Here is a 23,668-nt window from a genome sequence, read left to right on the forward strand (position 1 = left end):
GATGTGCATGTACATACACATACAAATGTCCAGCTCATCTGCCACTAGAGAGTTCAACCCACAATTCCAACTTAATGTTGTGCTGCCCAGCTGTCCACCACTGTGATGCAACACTAGAGGGAATCCGGTACAAGGAAGAAAGGTTGACTTTAGTTCACAATTTCTAGAGTTTCTGAACAAAGCCGGGCAGTAGTGGTGGCACACGCCTTTAATCCCAGCACTTGGGAGGCAGAGGCAGGTGGATCTCTGAGTTTAAGGCCAGTCTGGTCTACAGAGTGAGTTCCAGGACAGCCAGGGCTACACAGAGAAACCCTGTCCTGAAATACCCAAAAAAAAAAAAAGGAGTTTTAGAACAGGCCTTGGCTCTGCTGCTTTGGGCCTGTGCTGGCACAGTGTACTGTAGTGGGGTTGCTTGGCAGAGGAGTCCGGCTCACCTACTAGTGTTTGAGAAGCTGGACCCTCAGTGGCCTGACTTCCATCCAGTAAACCCCACTTCCCGACAATGAAACAAGCAGGGGCTGGAGAGCTGGCTTAGCTTAATAAGAGCACTGCCTTCCAAGGGCGCGACAAGCTGGGGACCAAGCTTTCAACTTGTGGACTTTTGGGAGACTTGAGACCCAAACTCCAGCCAATCTGTGGCTATAATCTGTGTTGTACACATCCGGCGCTGAAGGAAGCCAGTAGTTGTATGTTATACTCGAAGCAGAATGACATGAGTTTATTTGACCATGACTCACAGATAAGCACTGGGCCATGCAGAAGTCAGTTCTTCATTTCCTCCTGGAGCTCCTGCTTTGGTGAGGTAAGGTGACGAGTGACCACACTTCTCAGTCCCAAATGCTGGCTCTGCACACAGGAGCAGTGCGGAAAGCCAAGAGTCCTTTACCCAGTGCGGCAGCCTTGGGGTGCTGCAGCCTTGGGGTATGAGTGCTTCGACTCCCTCACCCCCACATTTCCTGAAGAAGGAATGAGACTTTCATTGAGGCGGGTCAGCGTGTGGAGTAGCTGACTCCAGATCTTTGTCACTGTGGTGCCGGGTGGCCCTGACGTATGCAGTAGAATTGATTCGAAGAGGGAAGGAAGGTCCCCAGTTTGGGAAGTAGAGGTTCTGTGAGAGCCCAGAACAGTGGCCACACAGCAGCCAGGGCAGCCAAGGCTGTCATCTTAGAGAGTATGGCTGCTGAGCTAAGGCCAGAGGTATGAAGAACTGACTGGAAAACACATCACAATAAAGTGGTGATCCTCACGCTCGCCAGTGCCCTGCAACTGGTCCCTTCTGCCCAGCCTCCTCTGAGCCCTGGACAGGCCTTTCAGGTTGTTGCGGGCTGTGTTCTGACAAGCTGTGCTGGGCTTTTCTGTGGATACACAGGTGTCAGCCTGTGTGGGCGTCCAACCTCTTCCTTACAGCCTGCCTACTGGGCTCCCACCTGCCAGGCTGCCATGGTCCTTCACCATGACTTTCCCACCTTCTCTTCCATAGTCTATTTCCGGGCTCTGGTAAATTTTACTCGATCCATTGAGTACAGCCCTCAACTGGAGGATGCGAGTGCCAAGGAGTTCCGAGAGGTGTCGGAGGCTGTGGTAGAGAAGGTAGGAGAGAGAGAGTACCTGGGGTTGGGAGCTCCCAAGGGGTGGCAGGGCAATGGCTGGAGTATGCAGGAGACATCTGATGATGGTGTGTCCCCTACAGCTGGAGTCTGAGTACTTGAAGATCCCTGGAGACCAGATTGTCAGTGTGGTGTTCATCAAGTGAGATGGATCCCTGGGGATGGGAAGGGTGGAAGGAACCAGAAGGGGTGGCCAAGGATGGGAAGGTGCCTGGGTACCAAGAACAGGTCAGGGAGGGTCCGAAGGAGTGGGTTATTCATGATGGGAATTCGGAAAGCATAGGTGGGATATCCAGTACCAGAAATGGCCTTACCTTAGGCCCAGGCTGCCCAGGTAGAGGGCTGGGTGTCGTGCAGGAGCTTGACAGAGGCGTGCAGATTACAGACTTTTTCTTCCCAGGGAACTGGATGGCTGGGTCTTTGTTGAGCTGGATGTTGGGTCTGAAGGAAACTCGGACGGATCTCAGATTCAAGAAGTGCTGCATAGGGTGGTCTCCAGTGGCTCCATCGGCCCCTATGTCACCTCCCCCTGGGGGTTCAAGTTCCGACGCCTAGGCACAGGTGAGCCTGTCCTCCAGACCTGGGTCACCCCCTCTCCTCCAGTTCCTCAGACTCTGACCCACTTTGGTGTCTCTACCTTGGGCCTTCCTAACTTGGCCTAGCATACCACTGGAATCAAGGCGCTCACTCCCTCCTGAACGTTGAGCATCCGTCTTTTTATAGTCTCTACTTGGGTAGAGCTAAGCTGCTTCCTCTAACTGGCACCTCAGAAACTGTCTCCGTATAGACCTCCGTAGTTTGACAGGAGATTAAACTCCTTTATACAGCATTCCCAAGTCAAAAGACGCTGGCGTCCAGTAAGACAACAGTTGTTGCTGGGGAGATAAAAGAGCTTATGCTGAGCCAGGTGGTGATGGCCCCACACATTTGATCTCAGCATTCAGGAGGTAGAGGCAGGAGGATCTCTGAGTTCAAGGCCAGCCTGGTCTACAGAATGAGTTCCAGGACAGCCAGGGCTAAACAGAGAAAGCTTGTATCGAACTCCCCCCCTCCCAAGCCCTACCCCCAGAGAAGAAACTTTTTCAGTGAGAACTTGAGGACTGGAATTCAGATCCCTAGCATTTATGTAAATACCAGGAGGGTGTGAGCCTTCCTGTAATTCCAGCTGTCAGGAGCCAGAGACGGGACCCCCAGAGCAAGCTAGCTGGCTAGACTACAGAGTCAGCAAGCTCTGATTCGGGAGAGAGACTCTGATGCAGTGTAAAATATAAAGACAGCTTAAGGAAGACAACCCAGTGTCAACCTCCATACCCACACACACCACACATCATATATACATGTACAGCTTCATGATATGTATCTATAAAGGCAAAGACACACTGCATACACACCGCATACACATATACCCATCTTTTATGTGTTTTTTGACTGAAATCCATCAGTCATTTCCCAAGTACCAAGAGAGTGCAGGCAGGCTCTGTGTGTAAGATCCTCATACCCAGAATCCACTCAGGCTTCCCAAGTTCCATAAAATATTCCACCCGGTTTTTTATTTGTTTGTGGTTTTTTGTTGTTTTTGTCTTTTTCTTTTTTGTTGTTGTTGTTCTTGTTTTTGGTTTTTTGAGACAGGGTTTCTCTGTGTAGCCCTGGCTGTCCTGGAACTCACTCTGTAGACCAGGCTGGCCTCAAACTCAGAAATCTACCTGCCTCTGCCTCCCAAGTGCTGGGATTAAAGGCATGCACCACCACTGCCCGGCTTCTTCCTGTTTTTTAAGATAAGGGAATCGAGGCTCAGGAAGGAGAAGCAGCCGTGCACAGTGATGGGCATGCAAGTCAGACCCTGTTTGTGTGTTGCTCTCATGGAAGCCATGCTGGATGGGAAACAGGCCCAGAAAGGACAGGAAACTGGCTCAAAGTCACACAGCTGCTACATGCAGAAGCCAGGCCCCGGTGCTCAGCATCAGTCCAGGCTTCCAGTCACTCTCTCCGCGGCCCTGTCTTTCCACCAAGTCTTTCCTGAACCAGTTCTGACTTATTTCTCAGAGGCTGCACTCCTCGGCCCCTCATAGGCCCTTTCCCACCTCTGTGTCCTTATTGAGTAGGCTCTCATTTGTCATGTCATGTGCCTCTGACTCACTGAAGCTCCAAACGGGACCAATTCTACCCCTACATGGTATCAAGTCTACGAGGAAAAAAAGCAAAGCAAAACCAACCAACCAAATAAACAAACCTAGTGAGCTCCTTTGTCCTACATGCACCCCATGTCTCTCTGTCAATGCACCCCAAAACCAAACCTTCTCTGCTGGGTCTTCAGGCCCAGGCCTGAAGTTTGCAGGAAACCTAGCGATCTGCCTAGCCTCAGAGTTCTGACTGGGGAGAGGGGACAGGCTTGGTAGGACAGTTGCTGACTACAACTTCCTTTCCAGCACAGACCCCCCCGCCACCCCCAGCTGCCGTGGGGGTCACAGTGACACCAGGTGAGCGTGTGAGCCTGGCTGAGGTCCAGGGGGTTCCTAGCGAACCTGACAGATGGAGGGAGAAAGAAAGGGCAAAGGCCACTTGGCTGCCGCCTTCCACTCTGGGCCAGGCTGCGGCCTGCACGTGTGTAGCATGGTGGCTGCATGCGTGTGGCATGTCACCTGTGTGAAGGTCCATGTCAGGGGTTCTGCACTGCTTTCCACGTGTGCCAGGAGCGTGTCCACCATGTGCTTCTTGCCCTTGCTGTCTGCCACCGTGGTCTGACTCGGGACTCCAGAGCCATTCACAGCCATGCCTTGCCTGAGCCGTCTGTCATAACACTAGCTCCCTTGGCCTGCTGCCTGACACCCTCCTACCCCACACCCCACAGTGCCCCATTTCCCAAGAGTCTGCACGGAGACAGAGTTTGCTTGCCACAGCTATAATGAGTGTGTGGCTCTGGAGTATCGCTGTGACCGGAGACCTGACTGCAGGGACATGTCGGATGAGCTCAACTGTGGTGAGGAGCTATTGGGAACTTCAAAGGGGCCGCTGGTGGCCTGCCCAGGGCGGGGCTAATATCTGAGGCTCAGGGGGTCATCTGGGCTACAAGGGTTTGATGCAAGTAGAGGGGTCTGAAGGAGGTGGGAATGGTGAAAGACTGATGGCAGAGGCTGCTCGTGGGTAGACTCCAGGGAGCATGGGGGACTGTGGGTTGAGGGGTGAGAAACTCCCGTTCACTAACCATCAAGGGATCCTGCCCACAGAGGAGCCAGTCCCAGAGCTCAGCTCCTTGCCACCTACTGTGGTGAAGGTGTCACCTTTACCACTCTGGCCAGAAATAGCCACAACACCTCCACCACCAGTCACGCAGGGACCTCAGTTTCTGTTACCCAGTGTTCCTGGATCCACAGCCTGTGGGCCCCGAGAGGCCTCATGCCACAGTGGGCACTGCATCCCCCGAGACTACCTCTGTGATGGGCAAGAAGACTGCAAGGACGGCAGCGACGAACTGGGCTGTGGTGAGTGAGCACTGCATAGTTGGGAGAGTGGGGACTGGGGTCCGGTTGGCCGAGGACCGACCGTTGTGAACCCCATGCCTGGTCCACACAGAGACCCCTCCACCCTGTGAGCCTAACGAGTTCGCCTGTGAAAACGGGCACTGTGCTCTCAAGTTGTGGCGCTGCGACGGTGACTTTGACTGTGAGGACCGGTCAGATGAGGCCAATTGTCGTGAGTACACCAGGCCCCCGCTGGGCCCTGGGCCTGCTCTGGGAGGTGTGCGGGCCTTACTGCTCATTAAGGGACCCTGCCCTCTGTGTTTGGACCTACAATTAGGGGACAGCCTTTTGGCCAGGTCTGTCCTGCTTCCCTGTATGTTGGCGGCCACTAGTCTGGTCTTTTTGTTACTGTGTCAGCATGTGTTGAGAACACGGGATATGCAGGTCTCTGTGACGATGGTATCCTAGACTGATGTGTGAGCCATAGCCTAACCCACGGGCTACTCTGTCTGCTTTGTGTTGTCGTGACAGAACGCTGGAGGCTGGTCACTTTATAGCTCATTGTATTTGGCTCAGTTTTGGAGGCATTATGGGTAAAGTGGGCAAGACGGAGGGAGTGACCCAGAGGACCTGGAGAAGGTGACTGATAGAGCTGCTTTGCCTGGCGGCCAGTGCTCTATGCTCACTCCCCTTGGCTTTGTTCCTAGCTATCAAGCAACCTGGGGAAGTATGTGGGCCCACACACTTCCAGTGCGTCTCCACCAACCGCTGCATCCCGGCCAGCTTCCACTGTGATGAGGAATCCGACTGTCCTGACCGCAGTGATGAGTTTGGCTGCAGTGAGTGGGGATCTGGGGGTGGGGCGAGCGTGGCGCTCGGTGGGTTCCTCTCGATTCTATTTGATCTGGACCTCAAGTCACCACTCTCTACTGTTGATTAAATGCTTCTGTCCCGCTCTGCCATCCCCAGTGCCTCCCCAGGTGGTGACACCTCCCCAGCAGTCCATCCAGGCTTCCCGGGGCCAGACAGTGACTTTCACCTGCATAGCCACTGGTGTCCCCACACCCATCATCAACTGGAGGCTCAACTGGGGCCACATCCCTGCTCATCCCAGGTACGACTCCTGTGGGGGTGATTTGCCTGTGGAAGAGGCTGGGGCTGGGGCTCAAACCTAATCCACCACTGTCTTGGGGCCAACCAGGGTGACAATGACCAGCGAGGGTGGGCGTGGTACGCTGATCATCCGTGATGTGAAGGAAGCAGACCAGGGCGCGTACACCTGTGAGGCCATGAACTCACGGGGCATGGTGTTCGGCATTCCAGACGGAGTCCTGGAGCTCGTCCCTCAGCGAGGTGCTGTAGACAGGCAGGCGGGGATGGATGGGGGGGTGACTGGCACCAGTTCTCAGGACCTCCTCCTGTTGGTGGCCAACCACAGACTCTCCCATCCCTCCCAGCAGGGCCCTGCCCCGATGGGCACTTCTACCTGGAGGACAGTGCCTCCTGCCTGCCGTGCTTCTGCTTCGGTGTGACCAACGTGTGCCAAAGCAGCCTGCGCTTCCGGGACCAGATCCGGCTGAGCTTTGACCAGCCCAATGACTTCAAGGGTACGTGGATGGGTGGGCTCCAGGCTCCTAGGAACCTGGGACAGGTGGAGAAGGACTGGGCCAAAGGGCAGGGAGTAACCCAGAAACACTGAGTTACGTCAGAAAAAGACTTTAGCTCAAGTCAGATCTCTGTTTTGTTTGTAGTTTCCTGTCTTGGGTTATAGGGAGGACAGACTCTGGAGCCTAGGCCCTTCATCTCCAAACACTCACTCTCTCTGTCTCTGACTCTGTGTCTCTGTCTCTGTCTCTGTCTCTGTGTCTGTCTCTCTCTCTCTTTTTCTCTGTCATGTGTGCATGCACTCACAACTAAAAAGAGGGCTGGAGAAATAGCCGAGTCAGTGAGGTGCTTACCACAGAAACATTAAGAACTTGCGTCTGAGCCCCAGCACGCATGTGAAAGCCAAATACCATGACGCAAACCTGAAATCCCAGACTTGGGGAGGCAGAAACAGAAGGGGCTGTGCAGCCAGTCAGCCCGGGAGTTCCAGGGTCAGTGAGAAACCCTGTCTCAAAACATAGGTGCAGATCCGCGGAGTTGATATATTGCCTAAGAGTACTTGCTGCTCTTCCAAAGGACGGGGTTCAATTCCCAGCCCCTGATAAGCAGCTCGCTCCGGGAAGGATCCAGCATCCTCTTCTGAGTTCTGCTGGTACCTGCACTTATTCATGTATGCACACCTCCCAAGACATATTTTTCATATATTAAAAAAAGAAAATAAATCATTTTAAAAAAAAAGTAGCCAAGCATGGTAGAACACACTTTTAATTCCAAGACTGGGAGCCAGAGAGAGCCAGGTCTCAGAGTTCGAGGCTGTCCCGATCTACAAAGTATAAGGATAGCTAAGGCTATGTAGAGAGACCAAACCAAACAAAGCCAGAGGGCTGCTGAGATGGCTTACGGGGTGAAGGTGCTGGCCTCCAAGCCTGACTGATGACCTGAGTTCACTCCCTTCAACCATCATGCTGGAAAGAGAGAACTGACTACCTAACATTGGCCCCTGAGCTCCATAGGCGTGCTGAGGCATGTGTGTGCACACATAAATAAACGAATGTCGTAGTTTGTGTTGTTGTTTTGTTTTGTTAAGGTAGAGGATGATTGAGGCAAACATTCAACATCAACCTCTGACCTCCACAGGCACACACACACACAAGTTCACACATCTGCACATAAATGTGTACACACACACACACACATACACACACCTCACAAAAAGCAAAATTCATTGGATTGCCACCAACAAGAGAGTACCCAATGGCAGAGTATAGGTACTAAGTGTTCCTACTGTCATGTGGAGTGATGTCGTCCTAGGGGCTGGCAAGATCCTGCAGGGAAATCCTGGGGAGTGGGGTCTGTGCACATGCCAGGAGAGGGCTGGACTGGTGACTCCCATGAGGATAAGAAGAGCCTCTTTTAAAGCGCTTCCTTTCTGCCACCCTTAATGGTCCAGAGGCTCTGAGAAGGCCTGCTGCAGTGAGCCTATTACCCTTCCCTTGACGCTGACATGGCTAACATGGCTCCCAGCTGTCACTCTACAGTGATGGCCTTCCCAAGAGCATTCATCGAGGCTTCAGAGGATAAAAGACAAGAAAGAGAAGAAAGTTTTTTGGGGAGGGAGTGGTTGGATTAAGACAGGGTCATATGCAGCCCAGGCTGGCCTTCAATTTGAACTCATGATTGTCCAGGAGTGCTGGGATTACAGGGGTGTGCCGTGCCCGGCTCTGCTTGGCAACTACCTCACTTCAGGAGAGAGGCCTCTGTTTTCTCCCAGTCGCCCCTTCCTGGGTCCCAGCTCTCCCGCTCCGCTAAAGCATGGGCTGCGCTCCTCACCTTGCTTTTGCCCTTGCAGGTGTGAATGTGACGATGCCCTCGCAGCCCGGTGTGCCGCCCCTCTCCTCCACCCAGCTGCAGATCGACCCCGCCCTGCAGGAGTTCCAGCTGGTTGACCTGTCCCGCCGCTTCCTTGTCCACGATGCTTTCTGGGCCCTACCCAAGCAGTTTCTGGGTAACAAGGTAAGGAGGGCGGGGCCTGCTCACTCCACGAGGCAAGATCTCTGCTCTCCCAACCCACTTTGAGTACCTTTCTGTGGGCTAGTAGTCTCCCTGGGTACAACATTACATGTTTTCAGCTACGACAGCTCCCCATGCCCACTTCTCTATGAGTGTCCAGTGGGCAATGGGGAACTAGAGAACAGGATTCAGCTGCCTGAGGATGGCTGCCCTGCCCTGATCTGTCCTGTCCTCACCAGGTGGACTCCTATGGTGGCTTCCTGCGCTACAAGGTTCGCTATGAGCTGGCACGAGGCATGCTGGAGCCAGTGCAGAAACCAGACGTTATCCTCGTGGGCGCCGGGTACCGCCTCCACTCTCGAGGCCACACCCCCACCCATCCCGGAACTCTGAACCAGCGCCAGGTCCAGCTCTCAGAGGTGGGTGGCATCTGAATCTTGGGGGTTGGTGTAAGGGGAGGGTTGGCCCAGGGTGAGAGTAATACACGCCGTGTGGGCATTGATGATCAGAGCAACCTTGTCCCCTCCAGGAACACTGGGTACATGAGTCTGGCCGGCCTGTCCAGCGGGCTGAGATGCTGCAGGCCCTGGCGAACCTGGAGGCTGTCCTGCTGCAGACAGTGTATAACACCAAGATGACCAGTGTGGGGCTGAGTGACATTGTCATGGACACCACCGTCACCCATACCACCATCCATGGCCGGGCTCACAGTGTGGAGGAGTGCAGGTGACTGCCCCAGTGGGACTGTGAACCACAGGGACGCTTTCCCGGGTAGAGGTGAATTAGCAGGGTCTGTGGTCCCTGAAAATGGTCTTGGTCCCATCCTGACAGATGCCCCATTGGCTATTCTGGCTTGTCCTGTGAGAGCTGCGATGCCCACTTCACCCGCGTGCCTGGCGGGCCCTACCTGGGCACTTGCTCTGGCTGTAATTGCAATGGCCATGCCAGCTCCTGTGACCCTGTCTATGGCCACTGCCTGGTAAGTAGCACAAGATACCACTTGGACATTGGATGGGAATGGGACTCTTCTGCATCCATGAACATAGATAGCATCATTGCTTGAATGGCTACCGTGACCTCTGGATGCAACAACAAGAGATACAGGGGCTGGAGAGGTGACTCAGAGGTTAAGAGCACTGGCTTCTCTTCTCAGAGTGCTGGGTTCAATTCTCAGCACCCATATGGATCAGTTTACAACTGTCTATAATTCCAGTTCCAGGAAACCTGACACTCCCACACAGACATGCACTCAGTCAGAACACCAATGCGCATGAAATAAAAATAAATAAACCTTTTAAAACAAAACCAAAAACCAAGAGATACAGTGTCCAAACAAGGGAGATGAAGGTCTCTCTCCCCTGGTGAGGGCTAAGGGGAGCGTGGCCGCTTTATCTCTTTTAAAACTTGATCTCTTGGGAAGAGTGATGAGGGCTAGGATTGTGGCGCTGACCAGAGAGACACAGACAAGGAAGAACCATGGTTTCAGATCCTCAGGTAGCTTAGGGGTGACAGAACAGACCCCAGGACAGAGCCGGTCCTCCATGCAGCCTGGAAGAGGGTGACAGGTTTGGATCCATATCACAAGGTGCTTGGAACCTTCTGTGGGACTGGCTGTCACTCTGGGCTACTACTGCCAAGGGAGGCACCTGGATGCTCCTATCTGCAGAGCCCTGGAACGTTCTAGAGCCTGTCTGGCCCAGTTCGACTCAGTCGGCCCCTATTCACCGTTTACCCTCTCCTGTTCTAGAATTGCCAGCACAACACAGAAGGACCTCAGTGTGACAAATGTAAACCTGGCTTCTTTGGAGATGCCACAAAGGCCACAGCCACCGCCTGCCGGCCCTGTCCCTGCCCGTACATCGATGCTTCCAGGAGGTCAGAGCCCTCTCAGGATATAGGCGTGTGGCAAGTGGGGGCATTCTCTGTCAGGGAAACTGGATACCCGTAATGGATTCCAGTTCTAACTTGCTCATTGAGTTGTCCATGCTCTTTGATCTTTTTGTGGACCTCATTTTTTCCTTCCTGTATAATGGACCCATATCCCTTCCTACAATTGCTATGAGGCCACAGGGGCCAGAGATGGATCTTGCCTCTCTGTGTGCCTTCCTGGGGTGCGAGCATGTCAAGCCCCGCCCTGAGTTCTGCCCTGACCACCTGTTCCCCACAGGTTCTCAAACACTTGCTTCTTGGACACAGATGGCCAAGCCACTTGTGACGCTTGTGCCCCAGGCTACACAGGCCGCCGCTGTGAGAGGTAAAGGGGAGCTGACGGGAGCTATGGGTAGGAGACAGGATGCCCCGGCTGGGGTGTGACAGTGTCGTCTCCCACAGCTGTGCCCCTGGATATGAAGGCAACCCCATCCAGCCTGGCGGGAAGTGCAGGCCCACCAGTGAGTATTGTGACCACGTCCTAACCTGTTGGGCTGGGCTCCTCCCTCCCCACCGACCCCACTTCCCACCCACCCTGCCAATGCTTTCCTTCTGCCTCCAGACCAGGAAATTGTGCGCTGTGATGAGCGAGGGAGCCTGAGCACCACAGGCGAGGCTTGCCGCTGTAAGGTACATGGACTGTCTACTCCCTCCAAGACCTTAAGGCCTAGCCTTAAGGTGGCCAGTGGGAGGGGGAGATCCCAGCCTCTCACGAACCTTGGCGAGTGGGCACTGGCCTTGCCTGAGGTCTTAGGCCTGGCTGACCTCCTATACCATGAGGGAAGTCCTGGCCGTGGGTAGGAACACTGATTAAGGAGTCAGCCACCCTGAGTTCAATTTCCTGGCATGTTTGCAGCAACTGCTGCATGCATTCTGGCCCTCAACTGCACCACTCTGTCAGGTCTCATGTTAATGTCTCATCCATACTGAGAGAATCAGATGTCCATGGAGAAAAGAAAGAACTGGGCAGGTTTTGCAGTCAGGCAGTCCCGATCTTATAGCTCAGGAGATAAGTGTGCGGGGGTGACCCTGCGTATCCTTTCATATCTCCGAGCCTCCCTCACTCGCAAATCTGTGACAGAAGTTAAGTGAGGTGGCTGTGGAGACACCCAGCATGATGCATGAACTTTCCCATCATCAGCTGTAGTGGCAATTAATTCTATCAGCTTGCTGTGTTTCGAATCTAAACTTATCAGTGAGCCTCCTAGTGGCCAAAGAGAAAAGGGAAAATGGTTTCAGTAAGCACCACAATCTAACCACGATGATGCCTCACATATATGTGAGCACTTTCCATGATTCTCTGGGACACCCCCATCTAGATCTGGGGGTAGATTCAACTGCTGGTTCCAGGCAGCCCCACCCATGAGCCATTCTGCAGCTCCCGACTCTGTATCCACAGAACAATGTAGTGGGACGCTTGTGCAACGAGTGCTCGGACGGCTCGTTCCACCTGAGCAAGCAAAACCCCGACGGCTGCCTCAAGTGCTTCTGCATGGGAGTCAGTCGTCAATGCAGCAGCTCCTCCTGGAGCCGCGCCCAGGTACCTGCAAGAGAGCGGCAGCTGGATGGGACAGCCACGCCTGGAGTTGGGGGGACAGAGGGTGGGCACCACCCCCACCCCCACCCCTGCCCAATCCAAACATTCTCCATCTCCAGGTGCTCGGGGCCTCTGAACAGCCCTCCCAGTTCAGCCTGACCAACGCCGCCGGCACCCACACGACCAGCGAGGGGGTTTCGTCCCCCACACCCGGGGAGCTGCTATTCTCTTCCTTCCACAACCTCCTGTCGGAACCCTACTTCTGGAGTCTTCCCACCAGCTTCCGAGGGGACAAGGTGGGCAGGGCAGAGGGACAACCCAGGCAGGGAGGGCATTGGGAGAATAGAGACAGCGTGGCCCGACTGAAGTCTCCCGCTGAAAGCCTGTCTACCCCTGTTCCAGGTGACTTCCTACGGAGGAGAGCTGCGCTTCACCGTGACCCAGCGGCCCCGGCCCAGTTCTGCACCCCTGCACAGACAGCCACTGGTGGTGTTGCAGGGCAACAACATTGTGTTGGAACATCATGCCTCAAGGGAACCCAGCCCTGGCCAGCCCAGCAACTTCATAGTGCCCTTCCAAGAGGTGAGCCCCATCCCGTCCCTTCTGGTTCCTCTCTTTGGGGGGCCTCAGCACCCAGGGTGTCAGGAATGGATCTCATGTCCCTTCCTTTACAGCAAGCGTGGCAGCGGCCTGATGGGCAGCCAGCCACACGGGAGCACTTGCTGATGGCCCTGGCAGGCATCGATGCCCTCCTCATCCAAGCCTCTTACACTCAGCAGCCCGCCGAGAGCAGGTAGCTGGGGCGGAGGCAGGGCAGGGGGGGGGGGTCTCCAGAACAAGCAGAAACATGGGGCAGCCCCTCACACTCTGCCCGTCCGCAGCATGGAGAGCATGTAGCTGCGTCCCTCACAGAATCCTAAGATGCTGAGGGCCAGTGGGTCCTGAGTCAGCTTTCCAGAGGTCCCCGGAGGAGCTGGGTAGTTTTGGGTGTCCAGGCAGGGAGGGGCAGAGGATGGCAGCCCTTTGGAGAAAGCCGCAGGTGTGAGCGGTTTCACTACAGCCTAGGAGACTGCTGGAGAATGGAGACCGCGGGATGCTGGAGCACCAGACTCCAGGTCTTTCCAGTGCACTGTGAATATCCCCTCACCATGACTCTCTTCATACCCAGGCTCTCTGGTATCAGCATGGATGTGGCGGTGCCGGAGAACACCGGCCAGGGCTCAGCCGGGGAAGTAGAGCAGTGTACTTGTCCCCCTGGTTACCGTGGCCCCTCCTGCCAGGTGAGCCTGGGTCCCCCCCACCTACCCATCCAACTTCCTCCGCAACGCTTTCTGGCCTTTTGGCTCTTCCCACATTCCCAGCCCTCCACCACCTTTTTGTCCCCAGGACTGTGACACAGGCTACACACGTGTGCCCAGCGGGCTCTACCTGGGCACCTGTGAGCGTTGTAACTGCCACGGCCACTCGGAGACCTGTGAGCCCGAGACAGGGGCATGCCAGGTGAGTCCCGCCGCCCCTTCACTCTCAGTCCTCCTCTATCCTGGAAGCCCTGGCTTTCAGGGGCTCAGCTTCAATCTGCCCTCTGTTCCTCCAGCGCTGCCAGCACCACACAGAGGGTGCTAGCTGTGAACAGTGCCAGCCAGGGTACTATGGGGATGCCCAGCGGGGCACACCGCAGGACTGCCAGCTCTGTCCATGCTATGGAGCCCCTGCTGCTGGCCAGTGAGTCTGGACCCCACTCTCCCTTCAAATGCCCACCACCCTTCCTACCTCCTCTCTCGCCCAGCACTGGGAAGAAGTTACAGTTAAATCCTAGCTGGCCTCTATTTCCGAGCCCTGGATTCTTAAATGGGGACACCGTACCCACCTTAGCCGCTGAGAACTGAATGAGGGGATGGGAAAAAAAAACTCTTGGTGTAGACCTTTCCCACCTCCCTGGTCTGCAAGACCCAGCGGGGGCAGCCAATGCCTTACTGACTGGACTTGCCCACTCTCTCAGGGCTGCCCACACTTGTTTCCTGGACACAGATGGACACCCCACCTGTGACTCATGCTCACCAGGACACAGCGGGCGTCACTGTGAGAGGTAAGATAGCTGGTGGGAAGAGCCAGGGGCCCAGCAGGGGGGTTCCTGACTGCCATCAGTGAGCCCCAGACCTTCTATTCACAAGGAGCCTGTGACTCTTCATTGCACAGGCTCCTGAAGGCCACCAGCTTTCGGGAGCCAACCCCAGCAGCCTGGGATTGGCCTGCAGCCCACCTTCCAGCCCAGCCCTTGTCTTATCCAGGCAAGAGACCTTCCATTAGACCAGTGGTTCTTTTTTCTTTTAAAGATTTACTTTATTTATTTTATGTATATGAGTACACTGTAGCTGTACAGATAGTTGTGAGCCATCATGTGGTTGCTGGGAATTGAACTCAGAACCTCTGCTCGCTCCAGCCCAAAGATTTAATTATTATTATATGTAAGTACACTGTAGTTGTCTTCAAACACACCAGAAAAGAGTGTCAGATCTCATTACAGGTGGTTGTAAGCCACCATGTGGTTGCTGGGATTTGAACTCAGGACCTTCGGAAGAGGAGTCAGTGCTCTTACCTGCTGAGCCATCTCTCCAGCCCTAGACCAGTGCTTCTTAACTTTCCAAATGCTGCCACCCTTTAATGTAGTTCCTGACGTCGCCGTGACCCCCAACCATAAAATTATTTTCGTTGCTACTTCTTAACTGTAACTTTGCTACTGTTATGAATCATAACATAAATATCTGTGTTTTCCAGTGGTCTTGGGCAATCCCTGTGAAAGGGTCATTTGACCCCCCATTGAGTCATAATCCACAGGTTGAGAACCCTTTGCTCTGTTTTATTGTTTTTTTGGTTTTTTTTGAGGTGGAGTTTCATGTAGTTCAGGATAGCTATAAACTCATTGTATCGTTGTGTATGGCCTTGAACTACTGATCCTCCTACGTCCATCTCCTGTGGGTGACTAGTAGGCTCACACCACCAGGCCCAACATTAAACCTCTCAATCTTGACCCTTGGGGTCAAGGCCTGATAGAGTCAACTTACTGGGTGAAATCTTGGCCCCACCCTTGCTTTTCTCTCTCCCCATCTGTGAAATGGGCTCACAAGGCTGATGTATCTTTTTCCCTTACTGCGGGATCACTGAGTCCAAGCCCAGATTCCTCTTGGACCCAGGCCTTTTACCAGTTTCCCAAGACTCCACTCTCTCTCTCCCTGCAGGTGTGCCCCAGGTTACTATGGCAACCCCAGCCAGGGCCAGCCCTGCCACAGTGAGTAGAGTTGCAGACTCGGGAGGGCACTGGGGGGATGCTTTTCTTTCCAGAGAGAGCTAGGTCAGGTCCTTTGTTCCTCTGGGACCTGGGAGAGGTGGCTTTACCTTTCTGTCACAGAAGGAGGCACTGCCGACATCCTCAGAAGCGGGCAGCCGTCCTCTTGGGGCTGAGTGACAAACTGAGAAATTGGTGGAGATGGGGGTGTTTTGGTGTTGGGTTGGGGGTTGGGTCATCTGTGGCTTCTTTGTACTTCAGGAGACGGTCAGGTGCCAGAGGTGCTAGGCTGTGGCTGTGACCCCCATGGCAGCATCAGCAACCAGTGTGATGCCGCTGGTCAGTGCCAGTGCAAGGTCAGTTCAAAACCCTGCCTTTTATGAGGTCCAGCTCAGTCCACCACTAGGGCTGAAGAGAAGCCTGGTGGTACCCGAGGGGATCCTGGGGCTTGGTCATGGGATGGGGTAGGTAGGGCTGCTCACAACTGCTAGTAAGTAGTGGGTGGGAAGACTGGCCCCAAAGGCTTCTGGGGTGCAGCTGACACCCCTGAGTCCCTGCACACATCTTTTTGTCTGTCTCCCCCAGGCCCACGTGGAGGGCCGTACGTGCAGCCACTGCCGACCCCACCACTTCCACCTGAGTGCCAGCAACCCGGAAGGCTGCCTGCCCTGTTTCTGCATGGGTGTCACCCAGCAGTGCGCCAGCTCCTCTTACTCACGCCAGCTGGTAAGAGCCAGTCTGTCCCTTGCAGATTAGGACCACAGTCCCAGCTGGGTGCCAGCCTCCCAGGAGGGTACCCGTCTCCAGGCCTCCGTTACTGATCACCTCAGCACTGAGCCCGGTGATCTGATTCCTTCCGGGGTCGCTCAGCGCTGAACACACCCCTTCATCTAACCCCAGATATCCCTTCCCCCAGCATCTCTCTCTTAGCCCCATGTCTTGCCCTGACATCTTTCTGTGCCCTGCCCACTTTGGTGTGTCTGACCTGGCTGACCCCTGTTCTTCCTCCTGATGCCAGATCTCTACCCACTTTGCTCCTGGGGACTTCCAAGGCTTTGCTCTGGTGAACCCTCAGCGCAATAGTCAGCTGACAGGGGGCTTCACCGTGGAACCAGTGCCTGATGGGGCCCGGCTCTCCTTCAGCAACTTTGCCCACCTCGGCCAAGAGTCCTTCTACTGGCAGCTGCCAGAAACATACCAAGGAGACAAGGTAAGATCAAAGTGTGCTCCTGGAGTGCCAGCTCTGAGCCAGTTTCTTGCTGAACAAGGGGTCAACAGGCACTCACGCATAAGTTCGTGGTCTGCCATGTGGCTGCCATGTGATGATGCGGCGTATGGCCTTTGAGGGTCCAACACACCTCAGGTCACATCTCAGCTGTGCTGTCCGCTAACTGGACACCTGACGTCCCCAGCACATGATGGCGGGGACACTTGTGCCTGATACATACTAAGCACTCAGCTGGTAGGGACTGAGCTTTTAGGCCAGGTCACATGTGCACGGTGGTGAGACAGTTTCACTTTGGACCTCCCTGTGCTCATCGGTACTGAGTGCTGACATAGAAATTCTCAGGTCATTTCGATTGAGCTCTGACTCCATACCCACTTAAGGTTTCTTAAGCCATGGTTGCATGAGCCGGCTAGCATTACTGCCATTTCCTAGCAGAGGAAAGCAAAACCAGAGAGGTCAAGGACTTTTACCTGAGTCTCTGGACTAGTTGGCGATAGAGGCAGTGCAGCATTTGTATCCAGGTCAGACCTGCCCCTTAAAAAGCTGAGCTAAGCAGAGAGGGTCATCTTTGCAACTCTGAAGTGAGGTCTGATGGGAAGACAGCATCGTCAAAAATGGTCTTGTGAATGGTAGCGTCTGAGAGGTGAACGCCAGGGGGCTAGAGAGATGGTTCCGGTGTTAGGGGCACAAGCTGCTCTACCAGAGGACTTGGGTTCGATTCCCAGCACCCACATGGCAGTTCACAACTGTCTGCAACTTCAGTTCTAGGGAATCTGACACCCTCACACAGACATACAAGCAGGCAAAACATCAGTTAATGACTCGGAATAAAAATAAATAAAACTAAAATAATAAATAAAAGGTGACACCCCCCCCCCAAGCAGCCACATATGGTTCTCAAGGAGTCATGGCCATCGTAGCAGGGCACATGGGACTTTGTATGTGAGTCCCCCACCAGCTGAGGCCACACCCCAATCCATTCACTGCAGCAGGGCTTTGAGGCCTTCCCGTCCCTGTTCCTTGGTAAGAAACAGGTGCCACCCCTCTGTCCAACCTGGCTGCCTTCCAGTTTGTTCTTCCCCTTGGCTTTTTCTCTCCTGGCCTCTCTCAGACCTTTCTCTGTCTCCTCCCCTGGTGCTTCTCGCTGTCCCACAGAGGGAGGCTCAGTTTGCACGGCTACGCCGGGCTCACCAGGTACGCCCCTTTGTTGAGTGGTGTGAAATGGGCATGCTATACAGGACGTGTCTGTGGTTGCCCTCAGCCTGCATGGGAGATGCCCTGCACCCATGGATGCCCTGCTTGAGCCTGGACTGTCAAGGAGAGTAGGAGGGATGTGTGCTATGGCCCACCAGTCACGTGGTGTGTTTCTGGTGCCAACAGCTGGAGGTCTGCAGACAGGAAAACTAGCTTGGCGTTAATCCATGTGACTGTGCCTGGCTCCCCAGTTCCCCTGTGAACTTGCCAGCAATCACCACTAACCTATGCATGTGCCCTTCCAGTAGCCTGGAGTGTCAGCCCCAAGATGGGGCATGCCTTCCTCATTACTCACTGTGGCCTTCCTTGCTGGTACCATGTATGGGGAAGAAGCTGTCTGTAACTCTGAGCCCCGTGAGGGCTGAGATGGCTTGTGACTTCCACCCCATCAGAACCGCACATCCCTCTCAGAGGAACAGTGGCGGGCAGCCGTGACAACTGGGAGGATCCTTGGGGACCCAGAGGGCAGGGGCCGGGCACAACGGGCATCACAGGTAACCTAGGGCAAGCGCAGGCTGTGTCTAGGGACCTAGGGATCAGACCTTGAACCCAAACCCAGGCTTTCCTCATCCACCTTCCCGTAAGCCTGTCCAGGCCAGCGTACTCCAGTGTTCTCCAGACACGCCCGAATGGCTTATGTAGTGCTCTGGGCAGCTCTCACCATCCCCCATGACTGTCAGAGAACTTTCTATCCTTCCCCTGCTGGGCACCCTGGGCATGGTTCTACCCCAGCAGACCCAGCCTACACTCATCCCAGAATGCTTTGCCTGCCTTCTAGGAATGAGAAGGCAAACGGCACAAGGAGAGGGTAGGGGACATTGGCACAGGCATGTGGGTGGCTCAGAGCAGGGGAGTTGGATGGGGCAGGCTCAGCCTGGGGCAAGACAGAGAGCCTTATGGGCTTCTTTCTGTCCATCTCTTCCTGTCCTCTACTTCTTCTTCTCCTCGTCCCCCAGGTGGATGAGGCTCAGAGACGAATGGACGCTGAGATCTGGCAGCTCCTTGCCAGCTTTGCTGCCCACCCCCAACCCCCTCCTCGTGGGCTGCACCCCAACCCCCAGTTAGCTTCCGCTCTACGAGCAGGTCCCCCCTCCTCTTCCTCCTCTCCTTCCTCCTCCTCCTCCTCCTCCTCCTCCTCCTCCTCCTCCTTCACTTCTCTGTCTTCTCCAGCAGGTTCTCAGGTATGTACCCTGTCACTCACCGAGGGGCCCGCCCACCATGCTTCCTAGACTCTGGCCAGTTCCAAACCAGTTTGAGAGACTCCCTAGACTCTCATTGACTTAAGGCATCACTTTAACTACACCAGATACCAAGTCGATTATAGTTATACCTAAGGTTTTGAGACAGTCTCACTTCAGCCCAGGCTGACCTCAAGTTCAGAATCCTGCCTGAGCCTCTCAAGCGATGGGTAATAACCATGTCTGCCTGGGCTTCTCAAGCGATGGGATAATAACCATGTCTGCCTGGGCTTTCTTTCCTTCTTTCTTTCTTTGGCTTTCTTCTTTAGACAGGGTCTCTCTATAGAGACCAAGTTGTTCATCCTCCTATCTTTGCCTCCAAAGATTAAAGATACACACTATCATACCCAACTACTTTTTTTTTTTTTTTTGAGACACTCCCTTGTAGCCCAGGCTGACTGCTTTATAGCCAAGGTTGACCTTGAACTCCTGATCGACCGGCCTTTACCTCCTGGGACATTAAATGTGTGCTACTATGCTGTCGGTCCCATCTTTAGGATGGAACCCAGGGCTTCATGCAAGTTGAGGAAAAGCTGCCTACTGAGTTACATCCACAGCCCTCTGACTACCTTGTTTGATTCTCTGGCTTCTCTTTTCTTTTTTTAAAGATAGGATCTTATTATGTAGCCAAGGCTGTCCTGGAACTCACCAGGATAGACCAGGCTAACCTCAAACTCACAGAGACCCACCTGCATATGCCTCCCAAATGCTGGGATTTAAAGGTGTGCACCATAACATTCAGCTCCAGCTACATTTTTAAATATATGTAAACAAAAAAATGAGCCATTGGAGTTTTAGATGTTTACCATGTGCCCCATTGATCCTGGGGTCCTCCAAAAGGACACACTGTACGCGGGGCCAAAACAGACCAAGACATGCTTAGAAAGAGCATCTAGAGGAACTGGGCCCAGAGCAGGAAGCAGGTCGCCCAGAGAGCATGGTGGGTGCGTGCTGAGGAGTTGGATGGGTTCTGGGTCCCAGTTGGGGTGCCTGTACCCCATTCTTACCTTCTACTCTTCTGATCTAGTTCTCACTTTCCTACGAGCGCTTCTCTCTGCTGCCTGGAAGCCTCTATTACTGGCAGCTGCCCCGAGCCTTCCTAGGGAACAAGGTAACCAAGAAGTGGAAGGGCCATGGGAGGTCAGAGGGTGCATTTATTAGGCACTTGCTGTGTGCTGTGTTGTACTGTTAGTACAAAGCAATTGCAGTGCTGATCTCTCCACTGTCCTTACTTACCAGTCCTGCATTCTGGATGTGTGTGTGTGTGTGTGTGTGTGTGTGTGTGTGTGTGTGTGTATACGCTTGCATATGCACATGAGCCTCTGGAGACCAGAAGACATCAGCCATCAGTAGTTATTTGAGACCGTCTCTCATTGGACTGGAGTTCAACCCAGTAGGCTGGCCACCCACTGAGTCCCTTGGATCACTCTTTCTTCTCATCAGTTTTCGAATGCCCAGGACTTTAGTGGGGGGTGTGCTCTGAGAAGCAAACCCAAGTCCCCATGCTTGCACATAAACACTTTACCAACAGAGCCATCACCAGTGGTCTGGGTGCTGTTACTGTTATCCTGACGTTAACATTCCAGTTGATATGGCTCCCACCTTGCCTCCCTGTCCCCACATGACAGAGAGAACCTCTTCAGATTGTGTGTACTGGGGGTTGGAGCTTTGGCTCAGTGGTAGAATGCTTAAGGCCCAGGTCTGGTCTCCAGCAGCGGGTGGTGGCAGACAGGGTTTGATTACCACGTGTAAAACTGCAATCAGAGGCCAGGCTAGGCCAGGCAGGTCCAGAGGAAGTGAGGTAAGAGTCTACCAGAATCTGGGTTGGTACCATAAGTGGGTAGAGAGAGCCATTAGCCTTCAAGTGTGCTCTCTGCGCCAAGATGGGTGTGTCACGGCTGTCTGCGTCCGAGCTATGTAATCCTCGAGGTGCCCTTTAAAGTATTTTTTCTCCTATTGGCAGATGAGGGAAGTAGGGCTCCGAGTAAGTGCAGAGCTGGTGTCTAAGCCCAGGCTTCACACTGTAGTCCTTGACTAACGTCCCTGTGTGGCACACGCCTTCCACTTCCTAGAAAGCTGCTCCCAGATGACACTGTGAACTCACTGGCATCCAAAACAAACAGGAAACCAGTTGTTTCAGTGGTAATCTGGTTATGCCGAGTTCCTTACCACACCCTGAGTTGTTAGAGAATAGCCCTGGGGCCTATGTCACCCAGGGCCTGGCATGTGGCCAGCTGGTGTCTGATCAATGTTCACCCACTGAATGAACGCACTTGAACCAGACGGACGCAGCTGCGTAGTTTTCAGCTGACTGTCTGCTCTGGCGATGGAGGAGAGGAAGGAAAGTCCAATGGGCAGAGCTGGGACCTCAGCTGCCAGGGGCAAGATCCCTCTGCAAACCTAAGCCTTCTAGTCACGCCTACAAAGACACAAGTCCAGGTGGTTTGTCCACAGTAAAGAACAAACAAACAAACAATAACAATCAAACAGTAGGATGGCTCATGCAACCACAGGGTCCAAGGCTGGATCCAGGCATTCACTGGGGCTTTTTCTCATCCTGTAGCTTCTGGTCCCATGAGAGATGGGCGTTTCCCTGTCAAAAGAAAGAGGCGTGCCATGGGCACTGTCCATTCCCCAGCTGGGGAGAGGTGCACATGGCCACATTGCGTCTGGTCACTCTGGGACTGACCCCACCCATCTCCCTTCCTGATCTAGAACCGTGTGGATTAGGCAAGCCTGGCTGGCTTGCTCTCCACAGCAGATGGGAGGAACCTGTGTGTACAGGAAGGCTGTTCTATAAAGAGAGCAAGGAGGGGACTGGAGAGGTGGCTCAGAGGTTAAGAGCGTTGGCTGCTCTTTCAGAGGACTCAGGTTCAATTCCCATCACTCCCATGGTGGCTCACAACCCTCTGTAACTCCAGTGCCAGGGGATCCCCAGTGCTAGGGATCCAAGGCCTTTTTTGACCTCCTCAGGCTTCTGTACACTCAGGGCTTATTGTACAAACATACATACCCTCAGGAACACACATACACACCTAAAATAAAGTAAATACGTTAAAAGAAAGAGAGAGAAGGAACAAGGATGCAGTTCACAGAAAGAAGGAAGTAAATTCTAGAGAGACCCAAAGCCAGTAGCCCAGGAGGCGAGGCCTCCGAAGCCATGCGGACCCAAGCCCTGAGCTAAAATTTCTGATCTTGGCGGCCTCCCTCTGGGAGTTACTGCTATTACTCTTGTCATTTTATGGGAAACACCTACACATAAAAAGGGACTCGGAGCTTGCTGACTGACTGTCAGGCAATGGAGAATGGGGAAGATGTCCTCCCATGAGGGAGACTGGGGAGGAACTGAAAGGAGTACCTTTCAGCCTCTCTGTGGTGCAAGCTCTGACCTTCTGAGGTTAGGTTTCGACACACAGGAGCAAGAGGCTCTGCCCCTCACCTGTGTTTTTTTTTTGGGGGGGTGGGTTTCTTTTGTTTGTTTGTTTCGTTTTATTTGTTTTTTGTTTTTTCGAGACAGGGTTTCTCTTGGCTGTCCTGGAGCTCACTCTGTAGACAAGGCTGGCCTCAAACTCAGAAATCCGCCTGCCTCTGCTTCCCAAGTGCTGGGATTAAAGGCATGTGCGATCTTCTCCCTCCACAGGTGGCAGCCTATGGCGGGAAGCTACGCTACACCCTCTCCTACACATCCGGGCCACAGGGCAGCCCACTCTCAGACCCTGATATCCAGATTACGGTGAGCTCATTCGAATCCACAGTGGTCAGGCAGAAGAGAAAATGGAAGCCATGTTCCCAACACCCAGCTAGCCAATGTGGTCACCTTGCCCCACCTGGCTGGCTACTCTTCAGATCTTAGTCTGGCTGCCTGGGGGCGGTAGGCAGGCACATGAGCTTGGGAGTGTGGACAGAGGCCAAGTGGCTAGGAGAGCCTGGGGTTGGTGGGTACCCCTGCCTTAAGTAGCCCTAAATGTCCTTCCTAACCTTTCTGGTGTCTCTGCAGGGCAATAACATCATGTTGGTGGCCTCCCAGCCTGCACTACAGGGCCCAGAGAGGAGGAGCTATGAGATCATCTTCCGAGAGGTGGGTGGCACTTGCCTTTGATCCCCCAGGCACACAGGTCTACAAGTTCAGGAGGTCTAGCCCAGAGCTTCCACCGACACTCGCTGTCCCCCTACACAGGAGTTCTGGCGGCGGCCGGACGGACAGCCTGCGACCCGAGAGCATTTGCTCATGGCCCTGGCAGACCTGGATGAACTTCTGGTTCGGGCCACGTTCTCCTCAGTGCCAAAGGCAGCCAGTATCAGTGCCGTGAGCCTAGAAGTGGCCCAGCCGGGGCCCTCTGGTGGACCCAGAGCCCTCGAGGTGGAAGAGTGTCGCTGCCCCCCAGGCTATGTTGGCTTGTCCTGCCAGGTGGGTGTGTGGCTGGCTGGCCTGGCTGCATCTGCTCCAGTGCCAGTAACCATTGCTGTGTGCAGAGCGATTGGTCAGTAACCATTGCTGTGTGCAGAGCGATTGGTCAGT

At 54.1% G+C, this 23,668-nt stretch overlaps 1 protein-coding gene across 1 annotated transcript in view; it reads left to right on the forward strand.

Moving 5' to 3' along the window:
• The window catches only part of Hspg2 (heparan sulfate proteoglycan 2), a 104,176-nt gene that overhangs the window by 37,921 nt on the left and 42,587 nt on the right, over positions 1-23,668 (forward strand). The window contains exons 4-36 of the mRNA XM_031379124.1: positions 1,481-1,590; positions 1,691-1,749; positions 2,008-2,168; positions 4,456-4,584; positions 4,832-5,086; positions 5,178-5,297; positions 5,773-5,904; positions 6,035-6,179; positions 6,267-6,418; positions 6,526-6,672; positions 8,520-8,683; positions 8,920-9,099; positions 9,210-9,406; positions 9,512-9,659; positions 10,428-10,555; positions 10,848-10,934; positions 11,012-11,070; positions 11,172-11,239; positions 12,009-12,149; positions 12,266-12,442; positions 12,549-12,728; positions 12,821-12,939; positions 13,315-13,426; positions 13,533-13,646; positions 13,741-13,868; positions 14,146-14,232; positions 15,383-15,432; positions 15,691-15,785; positions 16,015-16,155; positions 16,448-16,639; positions 22,790-22,882; positions 23,147-23,227; positions 23,327-23,557. Coding sequence (XP_031234984.1) covers positions 1,481-1,590; positions 1,691-1,749; positions 2,008-2,168; positions 4,456-4,584; positions 4,832-5,086; positions 5,178-5,297; positions 5,773-5,904; positions 6,035-6,179; positions 6,267-6,418; positions 6,526-6,672; positions 8,520-8,683; positions 8,920-9,099; positions 9,210-9,406; positions 9,512-9,659; positions 10,428-10,555; positions 10,848-10,934; positions 11,012-11,070; positions 11,172-11,239; positions 12,009-12,149; positions 12,266-12,442; positions 12,549-12,728; positions 12,821-12,939; positions 13,315-13,426; positions 13,533-13,646; positions 13,741-13,868; positions 14,146-14,232; positions 15,383-15,432; positions 15,691-15,785; positions 16,015-16,155; positions 16,448-16,639; positions 22,790-22,882; positions 23,147-23,227; positions 23,327-23,557 — 4,382 coding nt within the window. The remainder of the gene's footprint in view (positions 1-1,480; positions 1,591-1,690; positions 1,750-2,007; positions 2,169-4,455; positions 4,585-4,831; positions 5,087-5,177; positions 5,298-5,772; positions 5,905-6,034; positions 6,180-6,266; positions 6,419-6,525; positions 6,673-8,519; positions 8,684-8,919; positions 9,100-9,209; positions 9,407-9,511; positions 9,660-10,427; positions 10,556-10,847; positions 10,935-11,011; positions 11,071-11,171; positions 11,240-12,008; positions 12,150-12,265; positions 12,443-12,548; positions 12,729-12,820; positions 12,940-13,314; positions 13,427-13,532; positions 13,647-13,740; positions 13,869-14,145; positions 14,233-15,382; positions 15,433-15,690; positions 15,786-16,014; positions 16,156-16,447; positions 16,640-22,789; positions 22,883-23,146; positions 23,228-23,326; positions 23,558-23,668) is intronic.

Source organism: Mastomys coucha, unplaced genomic scaffold (genome assembly GCF_008632895.1).
Source record: "Mastomys coucha isolate ucsf_1 unplaced genomic scaffold, UCSF_Mcou_1 pScaffold18, whole genome shotgun sequence".
Taxonomy (NCBI): Eukaryota; Metazoa; Chordata; class Mammalia; order Rodentia; family Muridae; genus Mastomys; species Mastomys coucha.